This window comes from Phascolarctos cinereus, unplaced genomic scaffold, assembly GCF_003287225.1.
Source record: "Phascolarctos cinereus isolate Bilbo 61053 unplaced genomic scaffold, phaCin_HiC Scaffold_4;HRSCAF=312, whole genome shotgun sequence".
NCBI classification, from domain to species: Eukaryota; Metazoa; Chordata; class Mammalia; order Diprotodontia; family Phascolarctidae; genus Phascolarctos; species Phascolarctos cinereus.
This window is the reverse complement of record NW_027555847.1, coordinates 316,286,929-316,313,976: the sequence shown is the minus strand read 5'-3', so window position 1 is coordinate 316,313,976 and position 27,048 is coordinate 316,286,929. Positions and strand designations below refer to the sequence as shown.

The window sequence follows — 27,048 nt, the reverse complement described above, 5'->3', positions numbered from 1 at the left end:
AGACCTCACTCACATAGCATTTATATTATATATTATGTTTCTTCTTCTTCTTCTTCTTCTTCCTTCCTTCCTTCCTTCCTTCCTTCCTTCCTTCCTTCCTTCCTCTTCCCTTCTTTCTCCTTTCTCTTTTCTTCTTTCTTCTTCATACAGGTTAAGTGACTTGCTCAGGATCACATAGCTGAGGCTGGATTTGAACTCATATGATACATTTTAAGTGGAACATTTTTATAATTATTTACTTATTTTAAGCCTGGGGTAATATAATGGCCCCTCAGGGAATTTATATTAAAAGAAAAGGTAGGAGCATTATCACAATGGCTCTGAGCCCTCAATTAAGAAATTTCTTAGCATTTAGGTAGAGGTTTAGTCTTTTTTTTAATTTACATTTATATTTACCTTTTGGTAAACACTAACCTCTTTGTGATTAAGTAAAAATTCAGGTTGCTTGATTTTGAGAAAAGAAGCAGTATGTTATAGTATCTGAATGAGACAGGCACTGGGAGGCAAAGTTGGAGAAAGAGGAATCCTTGAGGAAATGAGTTTCAGCTGGTGATGTCAGTGAGTCTTCTGGTTGGAGATGCCTATGGGGCCAGTGGTACTCTTTGATCTCTCTCTTACCTGCCTTAGCTCAGTCCTACTTTCTCTTTCTTCTTTTTCTAGTTTCTCCTGTACTGCTGATTTTCTTGCGTGGCTCATGTTCTCTCCACTCCCTGACAATGTGTTCACAGCCCGTGTAGGCTCTCAATATCTCTAGAGTTGAAATTTACAATCTGAACTGTGTAATAGTTCTGGGGAATCATCATCTACATATCTTCTGATAATTTTTTTTATCTTGTTTTATAAGTAGCATTGCAAATAGTCTAGGACAAATAACAATTTTTAGCAATTAAGTAGCTCAGTAGACCTGCTGGTGGGAGTTTCTACTGGCAGTGAAGTGGGTCAGACAGATTCGGCTGTGCTTGAGGTGGTCAGTTCTTGCCACAGTAGGTAATAGGCTTGCTGACTTTTTGTTTTTTTTGTAAACAGTTGGTCTCTGCAGACTAGTTGAAGACACTTTGGCCGTCTTTAGCTCTGGAGGCAGAGAGAGTGAAATGTTTCCTTTTCTGCCATTACGATTATCTATGAGACAAGCTACTTCTGTCATGTCTCCTGCTCCTGATTGGTTGATATATAAGTATAGAGCAAATGAGAATATTCTGTGTATGGATGTTAAGAAATGCACATAGAAAATCAATAGGACTCTGCAATAAACATAGAATGATAGTGAGAAAGAAGGTAATTGCCATCTTGGGACAACCATAGATCTAGAGGGGTGACAGAGAGAATAAATCTGTGAAAACTTGAAGCTTTAAAAATACTGGATTCAGGAAAGGAGGATACTTAAGGTGAAGGGTTTTCCAGGGCTGGGGAACCTGCAGCCTCAAGGCCACATGTGGCCTTCTGGGTCCTCGGGTATGGCCTTTTGACTGAGTCCAAGTTTTACAGAACAAATCCTTTCACGAAGGGGATTTGTTCTGTGAAGTTTGGATTCAGTCAGAGGACTGCACTTGAGAACCTAGAGGGCCATACATAGCTTTGAGGCCCCAGGTTTCCTGCCCCTGGTTTAAAGGGTAAAGGCCAAAAACTGGAAAGCAGTAATAGCTTAGGGGATTTGACCTAAAGGCTGTGGGGTCAAAGAAAAAGGGAATATAGTTTAAGGAAATTATGTGAGCAGAATTAAGGGAAATCTCTGAATGGGAGTGAAGGGAGGTGAGGAAAGTTAATCCCAGTGTGAATCAAGGAGAAAATCTGAGGCAGAAAGGACTTTATTGACCAAAAAGAATACCAAAGCTGGACCTCTCTGGATATAGTTTGTACACCAAAGCATGGACACTAATACTTTATACTCTCTGTGCAGAACATGTGGTAGGAGATGAGGGGGGGCAAGGATTATAGGGGTACAGGTGGAAGAAGGAGAAGCCTCACCTCCTCTACATAGTGGCATAACTTAAGTGCAGCCAAACTATCTGGAAAACCATCTTTTGCAGATAGACCTCAGGAAAATATTGATTTGAGTAGTGGGAGGTGTGATAGTCGATTAGGAGTGATGTGTATAAAACTTTGTGTTAAAGGTGCTTAAAGATACTTACAACATAGAGGAAGACTTGCTATAGGGGTCCTCGCACTATTATGAATATGGTTGGAGAATATGTGATTATTTATGTTATGGTCAAGTCAAAACTGGCTTCTGTTGTATTGTATTATATGTGTTGTATTTCTACATGACCTCGCCTAGAAGTGATACATTTTAAAATTATTTTTGTCTCTATTCATTAATCATTAATAATGATAATATTTTAAAAGTTGTTATGCTAAAATTATGACCTTTCTGGGATCCTGAGGTGTTGTTCACGCTGACTTCTAATGCCCGGGAAGGGGAGACCAGATGTCTACATCCAAGTAGGAGGTGGAGTAGGGGATGGGAGGATGGTGGCAGATGGTCTGGCAATAAAAATGAATCTGAATGCCAACCATAGGTTGCCAGCCTCTTAACTATTTGAAAATTGTGTTTGGCCTAGCTTGTTTTATAATAAAAACTGTATAAAATTAAGAAACACAAAGATGATAGGTACTATCTTTGTTCTTGAAATCTGAGACTACCCTCTCCTCTTTGACAACATTCATTCTGTCTCCTCTTTAAAAATCACTAGGCCCACAAAAATGGAACAGAAAATTTATGGAAAAACAAACAGTTCTTTGTCAGGTATCTTTGCCGTCATTGCAGACTAGAGGACATCTGAACAGGTGTCATGCAGGAGGTGGCCTTTGAGTTGATTCTTGAAGGACCTAGGATTTCAACAGGTGATCACAGGGAATGAGGACATTCGAGGCATTGAGAGTAGTTTGAGCAAAGGCATGAAGATAGGAAAGTATGTGCAGGCAACAAAAAATACTCATTTTGGCTGTACAGGGAACAGAGAAGTATGAATAAGGCTGGAAGGTGAGCTGTAGTAGACTAGACAGGGCCTTGAATGCCAAGTTAAGGAGCTTAGACCTTACTCTTTATGCAATCAGGAGCCATTGATGGGTTTTGAGTAGAGTAGTATCAGGATCAGTCTTCTGTGAGTAAGATAGATTAATTTGTTAGTGAATAAGATAGATTAGTTTGTTATGAGTTGGAGGGGGGAAGACTGGTGAGGAGATTCTGTAAGAAAATCCTGAAGGTTCATCTTTAGGTGTTAACATTATGTAGTGGAAAGTGATGGTTCTGGAGTTAAAAGACTTGAGTCTGATGCTACTACTTTTTAAATTTTATATTTTACCATATTTTTTTTCACATCTTATATTTTTACATCCCATTCATTTCTGAAAATATCCTTCTTCCCTCATCTTTCGGGTGGTGATTCACCTGGCTCTGCTGTTTGTATGACCTTAGGCAAGTAACTTAACCTTTATGAGCCTCGCTTTCCTCATTTGCAAAATGAGGATTTGAGCACATGACCTCCTAGTTCTCAATCTGTGAAAGTAGGGGTGTTTAGATGCATGAAGTTGTTCAAAAGGATGTCCTTTAGGAAACTGATAAAAGGAAGTTAGGGCCAGGTGTGTTGTTTTGGCACACACCTGTACCCTTTGCTACTGGGGAGGCTGAGGCTGAGACTGATAGGCAGCTTGAGCTGAGCCCCCAGGCTGCATGAAGAAGGGCAGGCTCTGCCCCAGGGCAGAAACAAGGGGCTGCTATGTTTCCAGTCTGGATGAGATGGGGAGAGCCAGTATGTTTCTTAAAGGAGGTTAGGGAACCTGGAAGGTGAGAGGAAAAGTATGTATTACTAAAATTGTGTGTGACCAAAATTTTTAAAAGTCATCTTGAACTGAGTTTACAGATTATATAACCTTTTTCTTTATAACTGTTTTACTTCCCACAGTTTTAACTGTGCTATTGATAGCATAAGAGAGAAGCTGAAGACAAAACCTTTGCTTTTACAGGTAAATTGGTTGACTTAATAACAACAGATTATTAAAATAACATTGGGGGCATATTTTTGTGAAGGGCCTGGACTGTGAACCGCTACCATCCTAGTTGAATGCTGATCTAATAATATTAGTTTCTTGCTTGCAGTTGCCAATTGGTGAAGCAAAAGCTTTCAGAGGACTAGTTGATGTTGTGACTATGGAAAAAGTGATTTGGACCCCTGTATCTAATTCTGATGATGGAAAACAGTTTGTGAGAGAGCCCCTTACAGAACTGAATGATCCTGAATTGCTCACGGAGGCTAAGGAAGCAAGAAATGCCTTAATTGAACAAGTAAAGTAAATATACTTGGTGCTTAAATTATATGGAATATTCAGGAGCTTTTTAAAGCCTTTATTTCATAATTATGGGAGAGGAGAAATGTAGTCTGGATTATCCTTCCTTTGTAGAATTTTAATAAGCAGGATTACTAATATTTATAGTGTCAGTCTGCAGAGAACAAAATATTGTACTACTCAAGTAAAGAAGTCTAATTACATATCTCATAAGATTATTTAAGAACCTGCAATTTTAACTTTCCTGCAGGGGAATTAGGTCTAAATCTATGCTGAGAACTTAACTTTTTCACTTTGTGAAACTTTACAGCTGTTGGTAAAATTTGTCATTTTCAAAGATGTTAATAGTAATCAAGACTCATGCTTTAAGCATTTCAGGAGAAATTTAAAGTTTGTACTTGTTATCTAACAAATAATGTTTTTATTGCCATGTGCAGAGAGATGAAACAATATATACATATTTATTGTGTTTAATATATGACTCTGGTCTCCAAGAAGCTTATGGGAGAGGCAAGGTGAAACATGAAATAATGATTGAGCAAAAGATAGGATAAGATGCGTGTTGTGTGCTGCAGAAAACAAATGTGTGAGAAGGAAAAGATCTAGTTAATACTAACTAAATGCCAGATTGACACTAGCAATAGTACAGAAATGCAGGTTAGTTTCTGTCATAGGTATCAGTGTTACAAAGACTTATGTTCCCTCCTCCCTTCAGGCTATTTGACTCAGAATTTTTAAGTTCATCCTTTGAACATCAGTTGTTTTATCAAATAGCTGAAGCATTTTCCTTATATTTCACAAAAGAAATTAACCATGATAAGATTATGAACTAGTTAATTTTCATGTTTAATATTTATCAACCACTCTTTGCTAAACATTCTCATCTTTTAAAAATATTTTCTTTTAATGCAGTCATGGTGAGAATAGGTGGGGGGAATTGGTTATCTTTTAATGTAGTGTAATGTGCTTATTTGATTACCTTGGGAATCTGGAAGACACATAAAAATTTACTACAATAGAAACAAAATCCACCGTTTTAGCTTTTCAGAAAAAAATCCTTAAACAGTTTACTAGACTGTTAACATTAAAGCTACCATTTGGAGGGGGCAGCTAGGTAGTGCAGTGGATAAAGCTCCGGCCTTGGAGTCAGGAGGACCTGAGTTCAAATTCAGCCTCAGGTACTTGATACTTAATAGCTGTGTGACTCTGGGCAATTCACTTAACTCCAATTGCCTCACCAAAAAAAACAAGCTACCATTTGGGGTACCTTTTATTATTTTCTAGGATACTGTGAATAGACATTAGCTGCTGGGATTTGACCAACCATGAGCTCAAGAAACTGATAATGTATGTCCTAATTTCATTTCCTTTTAGTTGTTTTTCTGGTTTCTTATCCTTTCTCTTAACCATTTTTGATATGAAGATATATGTCCATCTGTGAATCATTTGCATTTGCCAGTAAAGTGCTTAGTAAAGCTAAAATAAAAAACAGATGGGAACTATTACAAAGAAAATGTCAGGGACTAGAAGTGACTTTTTGCAATTATGGATGTGTAGCAAGAACTCTAAATTTGGAATGAGAAGAGTCTTGAGTCATGGATGTATGGGCTTGAGTAACCAAGTAATTGAACCAATATTTCTCATACTCACATACAAAATGAAGACGTGAGACAAGTTGACTCCCATCATCCCATCTGTTATTATTGTTACTGTTCACTTGTGTCCTACTGTTTGTGATCCCATTGTCCATGGGGTTTTCTTGGCAAAGATCCTGGAATGGCGTAGCCATTTCCTTCTCATTGTGTCCCCATTTTACAGATGAGGAACTGAGGCAAATAGCAGTTAAATGACTTGCACAGGGTCACACAGCTACTAAGTGTCTGAGGCTGGATTTGAACTCAGATCTTCCTGATTCCAGACCTGGTATTCTATCCACTGTACCACCTAGCTGTCCCTTCTTGCCCTGAGTTGATTCTGTGACAAAGCTAATGCACTAAAAGTTTATAATCCTGTTAAATATCCAACAGGTAACTATTTGCTCTTTTACTTTTATTGCATTTGGAACCTCTAGTTGTCTTAACAAAGATTTTTTTTTCTCTCAGTAATATTACATTTTTATTATATTTACGTGTAAGTAACTGTACTTGATGGAAATATACTGATTCATTTCTGTTGCAGGTTGCAGATCTGGATGATGAGTTTGCTGACCTAGTTTTAGGGGAGTTTATTGAAAATTTTGATTTGTTACCAGCTGAAAAGGTAAAATAGATCATAACATCAGCAAATATTTAAAAATCAAACAGATTCAAAATAAATCTACTGCTTGTGAACTTAAAGGGTGGTGATTGATGATCTACTGTACTTTATACACTCAATCTTTGGATATTAGAAGTTGACCTTTTGGGGACCATGTGAGTTCTGATAGAAGGGATAGTGTCTTATTCATCTTTGTTTTTTGTAAAATACCTGCACGGTGCATTGTAATAGTAAATGCCAAATAAATATTTGCATACCATAGTGAAAAAATTACTAGACCTGGAATCAAAATACCTGGGTTCTACTTCTAGTCCTGATTGGAAAGATCTGAGTAACCATGAGCCTCATTTTCTTTATCTGTATAATAGGGAGGATGATGCTACCTACTACCTACCTACCCTATGGTGAGAAAAGTACTTGATAACTCTTGGAGGTCTATATGAATGCAACTTGTGATAACACGAGTTTTATTCATTAAATTCTTTGTACAACTTTTGAAACTTTTTTCTTTTCAGATCTCTTAGTTTTAAAAGATTTCTAGAAAGAAATCTCAGAACATAAATTTGTCTCAGCAAATTAATTACTGGGTTTTCAGGCTAACTTTAAAATGATTTTTCATTTAATAGTTATTCTGAAGATTTTAAAATCTAAATATTTTGCTGTTTTATTTATTTGTTTTATTTTTTTTAATTAGCTGAACAAGAGGACAGGAAATCACACTGCTGGTTTTAATCAGCTGGTTTAATTAATGTTTAATTAAACATTAACAAATTTCATTAAGCTTCCTCTTTGCTCTGATTTGCCAGGTGCTTTCCATGTGAGCTTGGCAACCTTAGTGTTTCTTGCTTTTAGTTTCCTGAAACCAAAAGTTATCAAGTGCTGTTTTTGAAATGGTAATGTGTGAAATGAGGAATCAAGACAAACCCATAATCAAATCACTGATTTAGAACTGTGAGGGACAGTAGATGTCACCTAGTCCAGAGGCATCAACCATGCAGCCCACAGCACTTCTGAGCATGGCTGAACCAAATTAAAATACGTTGGGGAAATTTAACAAGATAAATGAAAGTACAATAAAACTTAGAGAATCTTAATATGTGGTTTTCTAAGTCAATATGCAGCCCGTAAAGAGTCTTACGTGTGGTTTAACAGTCCTCATTTCTGTTTGATGCCACTGACCTAATCCATTGTAATTCAGAGATTGAATCTAGGTCTCCAGATGTGAAAGGATCTTTAATCCAGTTTTGATTACTTGAAATTAGAGAATTATAAAGGAAATGTTTTTTTCTTTTATTTTTTTCTAAATGTCACCTGTGGTGATTTATTTCCAGTAACTTTTTAATTCTTAAAGTTAGCAATATTTTTTCCTTTGATTTTGGATTGTTGTTGCCCTTTTTTTTGTTTAAGAACGTGGTATATTTGAAAAATATAAAAGAGGAGGGTAGTTAGTTTAAGGGAAAGAGAGTCCTTGTTCTGTCCACTTATTCTGTACTGTATCTAGAGACACAAATTTATTCCATTTCATTCTTTTAAAAAAACACTTTTTTCATTATGAAATAGAAAATCGTGAACAAACACAACCATTTCCATGCCCAAAGGAGGCCAGAAAATGGGGATTGTCTATGAAACCATGAATCCTTTGCATATGATATGTTCCTTTTGATAATATACATTAAATATAACACATTGTACAATATTTCCCTGTTTGTCTGTGTAACCTCTTTGAACACCACTCTGGTTGCCTTTGGGCATTTTTAAATGTTTCCTTCTCTCTCTTGTATTGTTTTCTATCACTCTCACTGATCTCCTGCTGCATCTCTATCCTCTAACTATGGCAAATGAAAATCCACCCTTATGACAAAGTCAGGCAAGACAAATTTATATTTGTACGCTCTTGTCTGGAAATGGTTCATTCTGGTAAGTGTCTGAATAAACCCAAGTGAAAGCTTTAATATGTTAGGTATAAACTGCTTTTCTTTTGTATTCTTTGTAGTTACACCCTGCAATACGTAGAGTAACTATGACTCAGAGAGCTGTTCCTGTGCTCTGTGGAAGTGCCCTGAAGAATAAAGGGGTGCAGCCTTTATTAGATGCCATTACCATGTATCTGCCTTCTCCTGATGAACGCAACAGTGAATTTCTGTAAGTAAAAATGGAAGTATGTTTTTAATTGCTTAATTTGTAGGAAAGAAATAAAAAATAATTTATTTTTTAAACTTTAGTTAATACTTTAGTTACTATTTCTAAAATAAGAAAGTCAATATAGTGATAGCACTTTAGAACTAGAAGGAATCATCTCATCCAAGCTTACATTTTAAAGATGTCGTCATCCTTACTTTTTCTTCTAATTTGGTACTAACTTTCACTTTTGCTCTAACCGATCAATAATATTTCCACACACAGCTTACTATAAAATAACTTCTATGTCTGTAGCTAATTTTCATTTTTTGTAACATTCAGTCTTTTAACATCTAGCAGCATTTTTTAAGTCCCTTCTTTTTTCCCCCATAGTTAAAAAAACAAGTTAGATTAATGAAAGTATGGCAGTATTGAAGAGCAGAGCATTAAACATATTTATCATAGAGTAAATAATTGCCATTTATCCCCCAGCTTCAATACTGCATTGATGTTGGAATCTGTTTTTACTCTCTTCAGTCTCAACATGTAAGAGGGAGAAATCAAGAAGTGTGTGTGTGTGTGTGTGTGTGTGTGTGTTTTGAACAAGCTCTACAACTGGAGAGTGAATAAAGCCCAGAGTTGAATAATACGAGATTGAGAACAAGCCAGAGTTAATTTATGAATTCGTGCAGCATTTTCATTGATCCCAAGATGCTCCCTGCTACAAAACCCATCTTTTCAACCCTACTGTATAGTATATCCCTTGTGATACACTATGTGGTTACCAGTTGTGGAAGCCTCAGTGTCTGGAGAATCAAGATTGCAGGTGGCCTAAAGGAATTAGAAAAAATACGTGCTGAACATGAGGGGCATTTCCTCATTTCCCACCAGCTGCACCCCTTGTAAACTTCTTTGGCTTTTCTACCAAGATCCAGGCAACCTTGTTTTCTCTACCCATCAGTACCCTCTGCCTCTCTGATTGGAGGGTGGCACCATGGATGGGAACACACAAGACATATCTCACTCCCCACCCAGCTTCACTCATTGTGTACTTCTTTGATTTCTCTGGCAGCACTCATTGTGGACTTCTTGGTTCCATAATCTCCACCCTCATCCTCTTGCCTTCCCTTTCAGCTTTGTGTGTGTGTGTGTGTGTGTGTCATCTTCTCTCATTAGACTGTAAGCTCTTGGAGGGCACAGATTGTGTTTCTTTTTTATAATTATATCCCCAGTACTTAAGGCAGTGCTAGCACATAATGGGCACTTAATCAACACTGCTGAACTGAAGTAAGCTATATAGTACATTGTCAAAGATCGACTGCTTACTAGATGTGGTATTTTAAATATTTTAGACCAGGGTGGAAACCTGCCGCCTTGAGGCCACATGTAGTCCTTTAGGTCCTCAGGTGTGGCCTCTTGACTGAGTCCAAGTTTTACAGAACAGATCCTTTTATTAAGGGGTTTAGTACTGTGAGGTTTGGATTCATTCAAAGGGCCGCACTTGAGGATCTAGAGAGCCTCAAGGCTGCAGGTTCCCCACCCCTGTTCTAGCATTCTTTAGGACATGTATGATTTGATAAAGAGGTGAGGTGGTATTGGATAGGAGTAATGATTGTGGTGGTATCTGTGAAATACCTAAATGCTTTCAGTGTGATTCAGTGGAAGGAGCACTGACTAGAGTCAAAAAGACCTGGGTTCAAATTCTGTTCCTCATGTCAACTTTGGCAAGTTGCTTTACCACCCTGGCCTCCCTTCATTTCCTCATTTATAAAATAATGGGGTTGAGCTAGATGCCTGTGAGGTCTCATCCCACCCTTTGTAATCAGTGGAGGAGCCTTGTATTTAGAAATAAGCGGCAAAGAATCTATGAGCATATTAGGAAGAATAGCAATGAATAGTACTCTTTATTACATGAAACAGGAAGTCTTTGGTCACCATGATGAATGAAACAGGGGATAATGGTGCAAATTGGAGAATATTTGTAAAATCTGACCGTAAACAAGTTCCAAGTCATACAGTAGGGTTAATGTGGTCCACTTATTGTTTTTATTTTATAGGCAGTGGTATAAAGATGACTTGTGTGGCTTGGCATTTAAAGTTCTCCATGACAAACAGCGTGGGCCTCTAGTTTTCGTGCGCATTTATTCTGGTACAATGAAACCCCAATCAGCTGTCCATAACATTAATGGAAACTGCACGTGAGTGAAATCTCTGATTGCTTTCTAAAACCACGTTAATTTCCTTAAGAATATAGTACTAACACAAATCATTTATTTGCAGAGAGAGAATAAGCCGGTTACTATTACCTTTTGCTGACCAGCATATAGAAATTCCTTCTCTGACAGCAGGCAATATTGCCCTAGCTGTAGGACTTAAACAGGCAAGTAAATGAGTGGTTTCTCTCAGAAAAAATTGACTTCCTACAGTGACAATGTAAATGTTTGATAAATTATCTTTAGCTTGAGTTTATATAAAATATTAAAAGGCTATATGGTGTTTTTCATTCTTAAAATTTAGTTTCTAAAATTAAAATATCATTGAGCTGCTTTTTAAATAAAATTTTGGGTGGGGTTGAAACTAAGGATTCGTAAGGAGAGATTCACACTTTTATCATTACTTCATCTTTATGCTAAGTTCTTTAAGATATTTCTAAGTAAAGTTAAATTTTACAGTTATCTTTTTAGCTTGATCAGTTAGAGTATTCTAGCCAAAAAACTATTTTGATAATGGACTATAAATGTGTATAATGTATATAAATGACCAATTTTCAAGTACTTCACTAAAATAGTACTTCCCTTCCCCCACCCCCGCTTAACGTTATTAATTGATTCCAGAAAAAAAGTTCATATTAGAAAGCACTTCCATAACTGCCTTAATTAGGGTCAAGTTCTGATGCTGTTGCACAAAAGCATCTGTAATGGTAACATTTTGTGGCACTAACACTACATGGTACTTAGTCTTGGATAGCCTGTGAAGTCCTCTGGAAGGACTGTATAAATAAATACAAATGACGGTCCCAGCTTTGAAATATAAAATTGGTGAAAAGCTACTCCATGTACAACATTAGCAATTCCTGTAGATTCTGGAGGCTGAAAGAAATAAATTCTCTGTGTAATAAAAACAGGCAAATATTACTAAAATTTTTGTTAAACAAAGTGCTAAACATGAATTCTGACTCCATTCTATTCCATTCCCTATTGTCTCTGTGTCTGTTAATTGTGCCACTATTCTTCAGGTACCATTGCTGGTAGTTGTGGAGCCTTTCTGCCATAGAGCCAAGCAGTTCTGCCTCCATATGTATCACCTTTCTTATCTATTTTTTATCCGTCCTCCTTTCCATTCTTAGCCCCCCTCCCACTGCCACCATTCTAGTTTGTGTCCTTATTACCTCTGTTCTAAATTTTTACAGTAGTTTTTCATCCTTTTAACTGGATTTCCTACATCCACCCCTCTCAACCACCTTTCTTTTATCCATCCTACATACAAGAGCCAGATTAATCTTTCTAGTGGACAGATCTCTTCATTTTGCCCAGAATCCTTGTCCCTAAAGCATGTCTTGCACATTCCCTATTCTTATAACTCTAACTAGATTACAGACTCTTGGAGTGCTTGGACCAGGTGCGAATAAATATTTGCTGAATGGTTAGATATTAAACTGTGGAATTCTATTAAAAAAACATTTATTAAGTGCTAAAATATTATGTGCCACCTTCTAGGACTGGCACAAAAGTAAGATGCTGTCACTTAAAATGTTCTCCCAAGGACTTAGTTGTTGTTGTTGTTTTGGTTTGGTTTTTTGGTGAGGCAGTGGTGGGGAAGTGACTTGCCCAAGGTCATACAGCTAGTGAGTGTCAAGTGTCTGAGGCCAAATTTGAACTCAGGTCTTCCTGAATCCAAGGCTGGTGCTCAATCCATTGCACCATCTAGCTGCCCCAACTTAATAGTTTTAGTAGAAAAGAACCCCTAATAATTCTTCAGAAGAGGGGAGTTTGTAGAGTAACAATTTTATATTGGGAAACTCAGATCAACTTTGAAAAGAAAATATCCCTATTTCAAAGATCATAAGGGCATTACCACCAGAGGCTGTATCTTTTCTACTGTAGTATCAACTTTTTGCAAATATAAACAAATAAAAGATTTAAATGACATGTCTACAAGCAGATTTTTCAAATATATACAAATAGTTTTTATAAATATAGACATGTGAACATAAGCTAAAAGAGTCCAGCAGCTTGGTCATCTGTCTGCTAGATTCTGGGTAGCAGAACTTTCTGTACTGACTTCACTAGTCACAGAATAGCTCGCTTATCTGGGAAGTGTGTTTCTTAATCACTGGCCCAGCTGATTACCTTCTACATAGTAGGTACCTAAGATATGTTTATTGGATTTAATTGAAGAATTCAGGACTTAAGTTTCCTTTATTTTGTTATGAAAATGTTCCTGAATCTGGTGTTTTATTTAGTTATTCTTTAACTTTCATAATTGTAAGGGAGATGGTTGACCATAGTCTCGCAGATGTGTACCCTTAGACAAATGTCATTAAACGTCATTGAGCTATTTCATTCAACAGAATAGACATATTAGGGTTATCTAAATTTTGATATTCCATTCTTATGATTTAAAAAAAGATCCTGAAGAGTAGAAATATTTCCTGGTAGAAAAAAATATATTACTAAGAAGAGACAATATGGTAATAGAATGGAAAGAGACTGGACTCTGAGGCTAAATTCTTGTCTCAGCTCTGCCATTAACTTGCTTCGTGATTTTAAATAAATTACTTAATTTATTTGGGCCTCCGTTTCCTAATTCATGAAATGAAGAGATTGAACTTGATGATCTCCAAGGCCTTTCCAGCCACAATACACTATTATGTTTGATTTGTTTGGACAGAAAATGGTATACCATAACAAATCTGATTTGTAGGTAATTTTTGTGCACATGTTTCCTGTGATAATATGTCTTTAAATATTCATCTAATTAGATCCCAACAAAAACATTTTGGGTAAAATCTCATTCCTTAACCATAACCCCTTGATGTTTACTTTGTGTACATGTTGTTTCTCCCTGACAGAATGTAAGTTCTTTTTTTTTGGGGGGGGGTACAGAGTAGAACCTTTATTCACATACAGGAAAGAAAATGCTGAGAATAAAAGAATCATAGTGTGAATTACAGAATGCTTAGAACAGAGTTCAGTAATTCATCACTATCACATAGTTGGGAGGTTAGTGTTCAAGTTCAGTAAGTCTTTCCTTCTTCAAGATAAATATAATAATAATATTAATAGCATCTAGGGTCAACACTTCATATACATTATCTCATTTGATCCTCACAGTAACTCTGTGAGGAATGTGCTGTTATTATCTTCATTTTGCGGTGGCGAAAACTGAAGCAAACAGCGGGAAGGGACTTGCCCAAGGAGTGGCTTAGCCCAGATTTGATTTCAGCTCTTCCTGACTCCAGGACCATCACTCTACCCTCTGTGCCACCTAACCGCCTAAAACGTTGCCCTTTTCTTTAATTGATCCATGTATGGCTTGGTCCCTACAGTGTTACCTCTGATCATATGAGCCAGCTCTGGGTCAGTGAGAGGCATGGAAAGAATCTTGGATTTTGAAAGAGAAGACTTGGGCTTGAATTCAGACTCTGCTCTTACCTGTGTAACCTTAGAAAAGTCACTTCCATCTCTGGGCCCTCTTCTCTTCCTCTGGAAGTGCCTCCCAGCTGTGGTTCTAGGGAGCTCCTTGTCCTCATTCTGCTGCTGGACAGCTCTAACTGGGAGAAAGGTCTTTCTATGGACTGAGCCAGCATTTACTTCCTGTCACTTCCACCCATTGGTACTAATTCTAATCCGTGGGGTCAAGCTGAATGATTCTGTTGGCAAATATTTATTAGATTCTTATTATGTGTCAGACACAGTGCAGAGCCCTGGGGATACAAAGGTGAATACGAGCTCATCCCTCCCGCATGGAGTTTCCATGTTGTTATGGGAGACAATGTATATGCACATGCATGTGTGGGAGACAATGTATGTGCACCTGCATGTGTGGGAGACAATGTATACACACATGTATATAGCAGACAATGTATACACACATACATGTATGGGAGGCAATGCATATGCACATGAATGTATGGGAGACAATCTATATGCCCATACATTTATGGGAGACAATGTATACACACATATGGGAGATGATGTATACACACATACATGTATGGGAGACAGTGTACACACACACACATATATATAAATATACACAAACACCAAATATAGGAGGCAATGACTGGGTCTGTGATTTCATTGGTATAGGGAACTCCCAGGTAAGGAAGATCCCTCCATCAGTGCAGGTCAGCTTCTCTCCTGCAGTTCTGGTCTTAAAGGGCTGCCTACCTCCCTAAAAATGTGAGTGATTTGCTCAAGGTCACATGATCACTATGTCACAGGCTGGACTTGAAGCCATCTGGGCTTCAAGGCTAGCTCTCTACCTGCTATTGCTTTCCATACAAAACATGTCCAAAATAAATGTGAGGTGATTTTTTGGGGGGGAAAAGCCAGGTATTTATAATGTTTCTAATCCTAATGACTTCCAAAACCTCTTTTAAACTCGACCCTTAACACTAATGCCTTTTGATGCATTATTTTTAATTTAATTTCTGGTTTGTTTTTTTTAATGTCCTTTAAGATGTGTGGCCTCCCACCTCTGTGGGAAGGCCAGTATTTTTATCATGCAAAGAGAGGATGAAAAATGAATCTAAGGTCCCGTAGTGAGATGGTAGCCAAGGAGTCTAATGGTTCCAAGTCTTGTTCCAATGCCTTTTAAGGTCCATGGTTCACTTGCCTCACAAGAACCCTGAGAGCCATGGTGTGCTTGTAAATGTTGAACAAATGGCTCTCCTAAAGAGCATATACACGCAGCACACTTTTCAGATTAATCTACATTTTTCAGATTTTCTCCCTCATTTTCTTAAGTCTAGACAATCAACAAAAGATGTTATTTTGGGTCCTGTAAAGCCCAATCCGGCCACACAGGGTGATTTAGGGTACCTGCCCTCAGGGGTTGTCCTTTTTTTATAAAATATATATAAATTTATTTATTTTTAGTTTTCAACATTTACTTCCACAAGATTTTGAATTCCATATTTTCACCCCATCTTGCCCCTCCCTCCATCCCAAGATGGCATGCATTCTGAATACCCCTTCCCCTAGTCTGCTGTCCCTTCTATCTCTCCCCTCCTCTTATCCCCTTCCCCTTCTATTTTCCTGTAGGGCAGAATAGATTTCTGTACCTCATTTCCTGTATTTCTTATTTCCCAGTTGCATGTGGAAACATTTTTTTTAAACATGTGTTTTTCAAACTTTGGTTCCAAATTTTCTCCCTTCCTCCCACCCCACCCACCCTCATTGAAAAGGCAAGCAAGTCAATACAGGCCATACATGTGCGGTTATGCAAAACACTTCCATAGTAGACATGTTGTGAAAAACTAACTCTATTTCCCTTAATCCTATCCTGCCCCCCCATTTATTCTATTCTTTCTTTTGACTCTGTCCCTCCTCAGAAGTACTTCCTTCTGATTACCCCTTTCCCAGTCTGCCCTTCTCTCTGTCATCCCCCTGCTTTCTTGTTCCCTTCCTCCCCTATTCTCCTGTAGGGTAAGACAGATTTTCATACCCAATTGAGTGTGTATGTTATTCCCTCCTTAAGCCAAATCCTATGAGAATAAGATTCCCTCATTTCCTCACCTTCCCCTGTTTCCCCTCCACTGTAAGAACCTTTTCTTGTCTGTTTTGTGCAAGATAATGTACCCCATTCTACCTCTCCCTTTCTCCTAGTATAATCCTCTCTCACCCCTTAACTTTATTCTCCAGATATCACCCTTTCATCTTCAACTCACCCTGTGCCCTCTATCTCTATCTGTCTGTCTGTCTGTCTATCTATCTATCTGTCCATACATGCATACATACATATAATTTTCTCCCTCCCACTACCCTAATACTGACAAAGAACTCATGAGTTATAAATATCATCTTTCCATGCAGGAATGTAAACAGTTCAGCCTTAATAAGTCTCTTATGATTTCTCTTTCCTGTTTACCTCTTCATGTTCCACTTGAGTCTTGTATTTGAAAGTCAAATTTTCTATTCAGCTCTGGTCTTTTCATCAAGAATGCTTGAAAGTCCTCTATTTCACTGAATGACCATTTTTCCCCTGAAGATTATACTCAGTTTTGCTGGGTAGGTGATTCTTGGTTGTAATCCTATCTCCTTTGCCCTCTGAATATTATATTCCATGCCCTCTGTCCCTTAATGTAGAAGCTGCTAAATCTTGTGTTATCCTGATTGTGTTTCCACCATACTTGAATTGTTTCTTTCTGGCTGCTTGCAATATTTTCTTCTTGACCTGGGAACTCTGGAATTTGGCTACAGTATTCCCAGGAGTTTTCCTTTGGGGATCTCTTTCAGGGGGGAGATCAGTGGATTCTTTCAATTTCTATTTTGCCCTCTGGTTCTAAAATATCAGGGCAGTTTTCCTTGATAATTTCTTGAAAGATGATGTCTAGGCTCTTTTTTTGATCATGGCTTTCAGATAGTCCAATAATTTTTAAATTCTCTCTCCTGGTTCTATTTTCCAGGTCAGTTGTTTTTCCAATGAGATATTTCACATTGTTTTCTAATTTTTCATTCTTTTGGAATTGTTCTACTGTGTGTCGTGATTTCTCATAAAGTCACTGTCTTCCAATTGCTCTATTCTAATTTTAAGGAAGTATTTTCTTCAGTAAGCTTTTGGACTTCCTTTTCCATTTGGCCAATTTTGCTTTTTAGGGCATTCTTCTCCTCATTGGCTTTTTGGACCTCTTTTGCCATTTGGGTTAGGCTATTTTTTAAGGTGTTATTTTCTTCAGTATTTTTTGGGTCTCCTTTAGCAAGCTGTTGACTTGTTTTTCATGATTTTCTTGCATCACTTTCATTTCTCTTAGTTTTTCCTACTTCTCTTACTTGCTTCTCAAAATCCCTTTTGAGCTCTTCCAAGGCCTGGGGTGGATTCATATTTTTCTTGGAGGCTTTGGATGTGGGAGCTTTGACTTTGTTGTCTTCTTCTGGTTGTATGTTTTGATCTTCTTTGTCACCAAAGTAAGATAATATAGTCTGACTCTTTTTGCGAGGTTTGCTCATGATCCCAGCCAACTACTTGAGTTTTAAACTCTTTGTTAAGGTAAAAGTCTGCTTCCAGTGTGGTGAATGTACAGTCCCAAGCTTCAGGGGTTTGTATATCTGTTTTCAGAGATACTTGTAGGGACCTGTAAATTTTCAGTTCTTCCAAGGTGGTATGATAAGGGTCGAGGGGTTTACTCTTTTCCTGCCCTGAGCTCTGGTCTTTGAGTGACTAACCACAAGCAGTCTTTTCTCTCTTGGAACTGTGAGGAGGGTTTCCTCTCCTCCGCCACTACAAGCTCCACCTTGCCAGTGCTCCTCCTCACCCCAGGACCGCCACCCAGAACTGTGACGCAGATCCAAGCACGGGCAAAGCAAGAGATTCCTGCCTCAGCACTGGCAAAGAGATCCCTGCAGTCCCCCTCTGATCAGCCATTGGATTCCCCCTCAGTCTGTGGGCCGGAAGCTCAGGACGCAGCCACCGCCCAGGCACCCGCGTTCTGTGCTCTGGAACTGGCTCTGACCTAGCTCTTCTCACACTGTAAAAACAGACTTTTCCCACTGACCTTCTAAGTTGTCTTTGGCGTTCGTGAATTGAAGAGTCTGGAAGCTGCCACAGCTGCCCGTGATTCAGTCCTCTGAGGCCTGCTCTAGGTTCGCTGTGGCCTGCGCATCCATGCTGAACTGCGCTACTTTCCCCACCTGGCGTGATATGTCTTTCTGATCAACCATTCAGGCTGTTTTGGGCTAGGAATTTGTTTTACTCTGTCTTTTTGTGGGTTCTGCTGCTTTAGAATTTGTTTAGAGCCATTTTTTATGGGTATTTGGAGGGGTTTGGGGGAGAGCTCAAGCAAGTCACTGATTTCTCGCCGCCATCTTGGCTCCGCCCTAGAATGTAAGTTCTTTAAGGACAGGGACTTTGTTATTTTTTGTCTTCCTGTCTCCAGTACCTTACACAGGTGTTTAATAAACACTTTTTGAACAGAATTGGACCAGCTTCACTACACAAAGATATATATTAAAAACTTATAGATCTTTTGTTTCTGATGTTGCAGGATGTGCCAGGTCATTTATTCATTTTCCATATTTCATTTTCCTGTAAGCCAAGTCTTTGCTGGTCTTACTAGTCAGGAAAAGATTTCAAGCAAGAGAGACAAAGTTTACCCTTAGTTGATACAACTTTGGGCTTTGCTGATGATGTACAAACCAATATTAGCAGATGGTACGTGATCTTATAAGAAAACCACTTCCACTTTGTTATCATCCATTGGTAACTGCTCCCTCAGAGTTAGATCTGTGTGCAGGTTGCCTGACCACAAGATAGCCCACAAATATTAGGGGTTGTGCAGTTTTATATTGAATTAGACTAAAGAAGCTGGAGCCCTTTGCAAATGTGCTGGCTGAGACTTTGAACAGTTTTGACTAGGTCAGATAAAGCTAAACACAGTGGTTAGTAGAATTCTTTTGAAATCAGACTCTACTCATTGATGAATGTTCACTCATCGTTCTGGCTGTATGTACCTGCATGTCGTTCCTCCCCCTCCTCTGGGTGAAGGGGCCTGATCTAATAGCCTACATCACTAAGTCATGATGCATGATATTTTGGTTATTTTGCAGACTTCCACTGGGGATACCATCGTTTCATCCAAGGCCTCAGCATTGGCTGCAGCCCGTCGAGCTGGAAGGAATGAAGGAAAGATACATAGAAAAAACATGGAGACAGAGAGCCTTTTATTGGCAGGGGTAGAGATTCCAGAACCTGTCTTCTTTTGTACCATAGAGCCCCCTTCAGTAGGCAAACAGCCAGGTATAGATGCAGTTGTTGCTGTGATTGGCTCTGATGATTAGTATGGAACACTAAGTATTTCACATGTAGGTTGAGATGTGGTATAGCTATAAATGTTTTCATGTAGAAAACAAATTTGATTCTGAAATTTCTTGGGATTGGCCATTTTTATTTAAACTTGGCCAGCTGCTTTACTCATTTGATTATTTTGCATTGTGTTTAGAATCATTTCTTCCATGATTGCACATTTCTTTATTTTTGCTTTAGTGTGGCATTCTCCATAGGGTGTTGGGCAGATGGGCCAAGACTTCTTTCTAAAGATAATGGTCTGGCCATTCACACAGCCCGGTCCATTTCTCTGGCCATTTAACAGTTGACAAAGATCCTGATTGGGCTGTAGTTGTCTTGTTGGTTCTTCAACAGAATATAGTGCAAAATATTTCTGCGGGGTAACAAGCACGCCATGATTTGTCATTAGAACAAGGCTTTCGTAAATACTGATGATGAAAATAATACATGTTAATGTAGCACTTTCAAGTTTGCAAGGAGCATTACATATCTTATTGGAACTTCCTTACAACCTTATTAGTTAGATACCGTAAGAAACTTTAATTTATTAATGTTATGACCTTTAATAATACTATTTAGCAGCATTTGCTTGATTCCAAATGCTGCTTTACAGGCTGGATACAGATCCCCATTATGCAACACATCTTCTTTATAAATGTAGAAGTTCTCTGAGGGCAAGGGCTGTGCTTATTCAACTTTATACCATCTGTAGCAGCTGGGACAGATCATAGATCGTTAGAACTGGAAAAAGTCTTAGAGATCAGCTTGTCCAGTCTCTTTTTAGTAGATAAGAAAACCGAGGCCCAGAAATATCAGTAATAATAATAGTATCTGTGTGTGTTGTCTTTCACAATAATTGCACTGAGTGGCTGTACATTTACTCTGATTATACTACCACTGCTCAAAATATTTTAGAAATTTTTTTAATAGAATTACTATGAGTCAAGCTTAGTAATTTAAATAATCTCACCCTGTTTTATTTTGTTTCCCCAGGACTGGATGATAAGTTATGTAGTATCTTGCAGATAAATAGGCACTTAAATTTTTTTAAATACTTGACTGAATACCAAAAGTATTCTTATTTGACATTTATTAGGTACTCAAAACATAACATATAATTCAGTTCAGTAACCATTAAAGAAGTTCCTATTAAATGCAGGGCACTGGGCTGGTTTTTAAGGAAGATACATAGAAGCCTTTAATTTTTGAGGAACCACTTGAAAGAGTAGCTGGTGAGGTTGTATTAGCTCACTGTTAGTCAGGTATACAACATTGTACTTGAACCACATTGTATGATGGACACAGTCATTTTCTTTTTAAATTGGAGGACATTTCTTTTCGATTCCTTTGAAATATAGTATGACTTCTTTGCTGTAGGGATATTTGGTACAAATGGTTTGTATCCTACAGCTACCATCTCTTTCTGTTTTAGCTTTTTTCACTTTTACTTTTTTTGATTGAACTTTTGATTCATCTTTCACATTTTTTTGCACATCTGTCTTGATTTGGTTTCTTTTGTAAGTATCTCACGAAATGTTAACATTTATCTATCTGTACATAGAACTAGATCGAGCATTGAACTGCCTTCAGCGAGAAGATCCCAGTTTAAAAGTGCGGTTAGATCCTGACTCTGGACAAGTGAGCATGTTTCTACTTTTAAAAATCTCATAAAATGATAATTTACAGTGATGTTTATTATGGAAAAAAAGGTATGTAAAACATATGTATGGCTCTGCCACATTGAAAGGTAAAAGGAGTTTTATTCCCTTGCTTTTTATGTTGTAATTTTCTGCTCAATATGTTTCTTAGTTAGGTATTGGAGAGTAAATATCCAGCAGCCTTCACTCCTTAGAATACAATATTGTACCCAGAAGTAGTTTTCTTTTTTTTAAATAAACTTATCTAGGGGTGGCTTACCTAGTACAGCCCTACTTTTGTGGGGCAGTTCAGAGGTGTGTGTGCTATTCTTTTGTCCTAACAAATGCTGGTGCAGCATCTTTCTATACAAAAGACCATATCTAGAATGGTTGGACCAATTCACAACTCCACCAAAAATGCATTAGTGTCCCAGTTCTTCCACAATCCTCAGCAACATTTATCATTTTCATTTCTGTCATATTAGCCAACTGGAAGTAGTTTTTAAAAAGACCTCTCAGTTATCTGTTCACAGATCACAAGGCTCTCAAGTTTCATTCTCTGGTTTATGTGTTCACAAGATTGGAACCAGAAAACTAGAAATAAGACACAAGTTCTGTTAGAGGGAAACACATTTATATCAGTGAAAAGTGTTCACCAGTCTGACAGTGAAAGAAGTGGCCAGTAAAACTCAAAAGCTGAGTCAGAACCCTGATATAAATTTACAGACTGTGGTATGAGTGGATGTTTGTGATGACCTGATCCAACAAGAATTTTCATCCAGAAAACGTTAAATTATATCTGGTGTCTTCTCTTTTAAGAAAGCAATGATATATGTAATATATTTTAGGAAGAATTTCTTCAAGAATAGTTAATATGTTGGCATTTGAAAGGAGTGAACTTCAGTTAAGTATTCTAGTCAGAACACCCCCAAATGGACCTCTGTGTGTGTGTGTGTATTAGGAAAATTATTTCTAATGAATAATGGGTATTCATTTCTGAAAGCAGTAGATTGTTCACAGTCACACGGCCAGGATGGTGAAGACCTTTCATTTCATGCCATATGTAACTTGTTTGAATAGGAGAATCCCTAGTTTGAATGAAGTAGAGATGTTTGGCCTGGAAGTGGAATTCATAATTTCTTCAAGAATTTGAAAAGCTGTCTGGCCAGATGTTGCAGAGGGGGAGTTTGCAGCTCAGTATTAATAAATGCTAAAAGCTACTCAGACATGCCTGGGAAGGCAGTGGGTTCTCCTTCCCTGTCAGGTCTTAGAGCAAAGGTTGTATGTATACTAGTCACGTGTTATAGAGAAGATTCTTAATCAGGTATAGGTTGGACTGGTGGCCTCTGAGGTTCCTTTCTAATCTTCAGTTCTATGATTTTGAGTATAAGTCACATATTTAATATTTGTTAATGTTAGGCATAAGCATGTGTGTGTGATGTATGTATGTGTGTATATGTGGTGTATATGTGATACAGATGCATGAGTATAAATAAATGATTTTTTCAAAGCACATCATAACTTATACTCTGTACCTCCCAGTGTTGATGTGAATACAGGATTTTGTACACCTTAAAGTGCTAAAGGAGTCTCAGCCATATAAGTCATAATAATAGTATTTCTCTCACTGTTGACTTTTGAAAGAATCATATTGTGAGGTTACACACTTATTTCAATGATGCTGCCGTTGCTTAAAACATTTTAGAAACTGCTTTTATGGAATTGTCTTTAGAATAGGTTTATAAGCTAGGTGAATCAGTCTTGCTAATTTATAATCTCAGATTGTTTTTGTTCTTGTTTTCTAAACAAAAAATGGTATGGCTCAGCTTGATCACCCACCTCATTCAGCCGATATGTCTCTAAATGACCTTTGGCTGTTGTTGACAAAAATCAGTCACCTGCCACAGTTGAAGAGTCACCATTATTTTGAATAGGATATTTAAAGGAATATGTTGCAAACTCTGAAGGTAATTCCAAAACAAGTTCCAAAAATGTTTTAATCAATGGCAGTACATTGGAATAACATCCAAAGGTTGCTTATTTGAAAGGAATAATATTTTCTTAGGTATATCGGTTCTGTTGTGGGGTATTTTTTTGTTGTTTATTTTTAAAAGAATAATCATACCTCATAAACATTTTCTTAATTATTTTCATTACCTGTTGGTATATATCTTCCTTTCCTTTTGATTTCATAATTTTCTTGAGTTTCATAATTGGGAGGCATTGTATTGTACTGAAAAGCACACTGACCTTTGAAGTTATATGGTATGTTTGTGACTTTGAGCTGATTGTATAATTTCTGTGAGCCTCAGTTTCCTTATCTGTAAAATGAGGGGGGAAAAATAATGCTGTTGGCAAAGATATTGGAGTAGTTTGCCATTTCCTTCTCCAGCTCACTTTACAGATGAGGAAGCTGAAGCAGAGTTAAGTGACTTGCCTAGGATCACACAGCTAGTAAAGTGTTTGAAGCTAGATTTGAACTCAGGAAGATGAGTCTTCCTGACTTCAGGCCTGTCACTCTATCCTCTGAGCCACCTCACTGTCCTACCTAGCAGAGTTGTAAGGAAAGCATTTTGTAAACTATAAAGCTCTGTATATGTGAGTAAGGGAAGAAGCTGTGATTATGTCAGCTTATGGGAACTCACCGCTCCACCAACATAGATCTCACTTGAGTAAATAAGTCCTAGGGAATCATCTGAGGCACACAAAGCTTGAGTGGCTTGCCCAGTGTGACATGGCTAATAGGTGTTTGTTGAAGAAGAAAGTTTAAACTAAGCTGATGTTCCTGTTAAAGGCCTTTTCAACTTTAATTGGAAAAAATTATATATACTCTGTTTTCATTGTCATTTTCCAAGTTCTTGAAATGTACTTTTGAATTCTATTTTATTTTCAAAAATCCTTGCTGCCATATTTGGCAAAAGGGAATGCAGCTAATGAACGGTGTTGTAAATATCCCTGCCCTGGTGTGCCTTTTCGAAACATTTCCCTCCATTGGACATTGCGATGAAAGAAGCTTAATCATTACATAAATAGTATAGCATGTGTTCTATGAAGTTATTATCCTCTTTTTAAATTTGGAGTTTTTTTTCTTCCTCTTTTCACCAGACTGTTCTCTGTGGTATGGGGGAGCTGCACATTGAGATCATTAATGATCGCATCAAGAGGGAATATGGAGTTGAGACCTTTCTTGGTCCTCTACAAATAGCATATAGAGAAACCATCCTAAACTCAGGCCGTGCCACAGGTATAAAAAAAATAAAATTCATGACGCATTGGTTTCTAGGAATGAGGTCCAGATTATTTAACTCAGTTTTATCAAGTAGGGATCAAGACCATACATTTCAGTCTTATGTTAGTAGTCATGTAGGCAAAAGAACCCCCAAAACCCAACTCTGTTTCCCCGCTGCAGACTACATCTAAGCCAGCCAGCTAGTAGAAGCTTGTAGGTGATCAAGTTACAGAAAGCAGGCAGCAACTTTTTTGGGGTGGCTTACCTAGTGCAGCCCTCCACTTGTGGGACGATTGAGAGGGATATGTGCTATTCTTTTGTCCTAACAAATGCTGGTACAGCATCTTTTTGTACAAAAGACGATATCCAGTTCAATTCAAGGAACGGTAAATGACTGCTTTTGTAAAATGATATCTTCCCTTAGGATATACAGCTGTTTCATAAATGTTTGCTCTGTTTGGTTATAGATACATTGGATAGAACTTTAGGAGAGAAAAGACATTCAGTGACTGTGGAACTGGAAGTGAGACCGTGTGCAAGAGAAAAATCTGAAGTAGTTCCTGTTATTGAGTATGCTGAAAATATCAGGGAGGAGCTTCTGCAAGAGTTTCAAGAAGCCATTGAAAATGGAATTCGTAGTGCATACCTGCAAGGTAGTGTGTGTAAATTAGAGTAGATACTAGCATCCCTCTTATTATTCTCCTCCCTCTCTTCCTCCCTCTTTCTCTCACCCCCCATTGGAAATAATTTCCACTGTAGTATTCATCTCAATGTTTTGTTGTTTTGAACTGGTTACTTCTCACTTCCCAGTGATGGAGAATAGCACATTTAAAAGGCTGAAGTCTTTGTTTTTCCATGTCTAGGACCATTGCTTGGATTCCCAGTTCAGGATGTTGCAGTTACTCTGTGTTCACTGACACTTCACCCTGGCACCTCTACAACAGTGGTTTCGGCCTGTGTCTCCCGTTGTGTGCAAAAGGTATAAAAATATTGTACTTGCTGTTTGAAGGTGATCTCGCTCAGTGTTATCATTCAGGCATTACCAGGCCTCTTTGGCCTTCAAAGTCAATAAGATTTTCTTTTCACATGAAGCACCTCAGATGTTTAACGTCATTGATGCTGCACTGGGATTTCATTGAACTTTTTTTGTTCTTTTTCGTTTCACTTTTATTTGCTCAATAGTATTACGTTTACTCTCGGGCCATAAGCTTTTGTTTCTTCAGTTTCTTTTGGGGTATCTTTTTCTTTTGACCAACTTCATTTTCTGGTTTAGGAACAATTTATTCCTTTTCAGTAAGTACCATCTCAACATTGCAAGAGGAACTCATGTATGGCTTGTTTTGATCGTGAGCTATGTGAGTACACCATTTACATTTTGGGAGCTTTGTTTACCTGGATATGCTCAATGACAAGAGAATGCACATCCAAACCCTTCAGTTCCGCGTTACCGCCTATGTTTTTAAGCATATGCAGCAAGAACTCAGCATTCTTTTTGGGCCAGCGACCGCGTGTCCAATCCCATTGCTTAGCCTGGGCACACTGCCAACTCCATCATGTGTCAACAGAAGGGAACACGTTTCTTCAATGTAACATCTTTCCAATACTTGGTAGCTTTTCAGATGTGCTTGCCCCTGATAGGACTATTTTATGGGTGTTCTTGAGGTGGACCTATAGTTTTGAACCCTTCGACTTGCATGATTTTGTGGAGTTCTCTGGATCAAGAGAGTACTTCATCATTTTAAATGATTCCCTGGGACAGCTCAGGGAAGAGGAAGAGCTAAAAGTATAGAATCTTGATGAATGCACTGAAGCAGATATAATATGATGTTTTATCTAAGTATAACCAAGTAGCCAGGTTTCAACATAGCAAACACAGGTACTAGGCATTCTTCCAGAGATTTAGGACAGACTGATATGATTGAGAAGACTCTGATCAGGGTTCAGCATTTCCTTAGACAATCCCTAATCTGAAAGATCTTAGAGAGATCAGATTGGTGCCAGGACATTTCCAGATGTTCTTCGTCTTGTCCTTGAGTCCCAGTCTCGAGGTAGATTTACCTTTTCAAGATTTCTTTCTTTTAAAGGAGGTAGACCTTCCTTTAAAAGCTGGACGATTTGTTTTAATAACTGTATGAATTGGAGGGTCACTTAAAAGGTCGCATGTACAATGAGAACTTTTTTACTTATATCTTCAGTTTCTGTTCTTCAAAAATTTTTTATTTAAGGAAATAACTTACGTTAGTCTAGCTTTCTAGTCAGAGGATTGTGTTCTGTAATTGAACAGTGCTTCTGATTCTTGAGTAAGTGAATGTCCACTTATAGTCAGCAAAATTAAGAAAAAATTACCTTCAGAGGCAAAGAAACATAGAATTTCAAAGCTGGAAATATCCTTAGAGAGATCATTTAGTCTAACACCTTCATTTTACAGAAGGGAAATTTGAGGTCTACAAAGGGAAATAACTTGTCCAACCTTTCGCAGAGAATTGTACAGCCAGATCTACAACCCGGTATCACAGA

At 37.9% G+C, this 27,048-nt stretch overlaps 1 protein-coding gene across 1 annotated transcript in view; it reads left to right on the top strand.

Moving 5' to 3' along the window:
- The window catches only part of GFM2 (GTP dependent ribosome recycling factor mitochondrial 2), a 51,742-nt gene that overhangs the window by 17,887 nt on the left and 6,807 nt on the right, over positions 1 to 27,048 (top strand). The window contains exons 9-19 of the mRNA XM_020998417.2: positions 3,903 to 3,963; positions 4,097 to 4,282; positions 6,463 to 6,543; positions 8,534 to 8,682; positions 10,716 to 10,856; positions 10,939 to 11,038; positions 19,428 to 19,617; positions 21,227 to 21,303; positions 24,408 to 24,546; positions 24,999 to 25,184; positions 25,395 to 25,510. Of these exons, the coding sequence (XP_020854076.1) occupies positions 3,903 to 3,963; positions 4,097 to 4,282; positions 6,463 to 6,543; positions 8,534 to 8,682; positions 10,716 to 10,856; positions 10,939 to 11,038; positions 19,428 to 19,617; positions 21,227 to 21,303; positions 24,408 to 24,546; positions 24,999 to 25,184; positions 25,395 to 25,510 (1,426 nt within the window). The remainder of the gene's footprint in view (positions 1 to 3,902; positions 3,964 to 4,096; positions 4,283 to 6,462; positions 6,544 to 8,533; positions 8,683 to 10,715; positions 10,857 to 10,938; positions 11,039 to 19,427; positions 19,618 to 21,226; positions 21,304 to 24,407; positions 24,547 to 24,998; positions 25,185 to 25,394; positions 25,511 to 27,048) is intronic.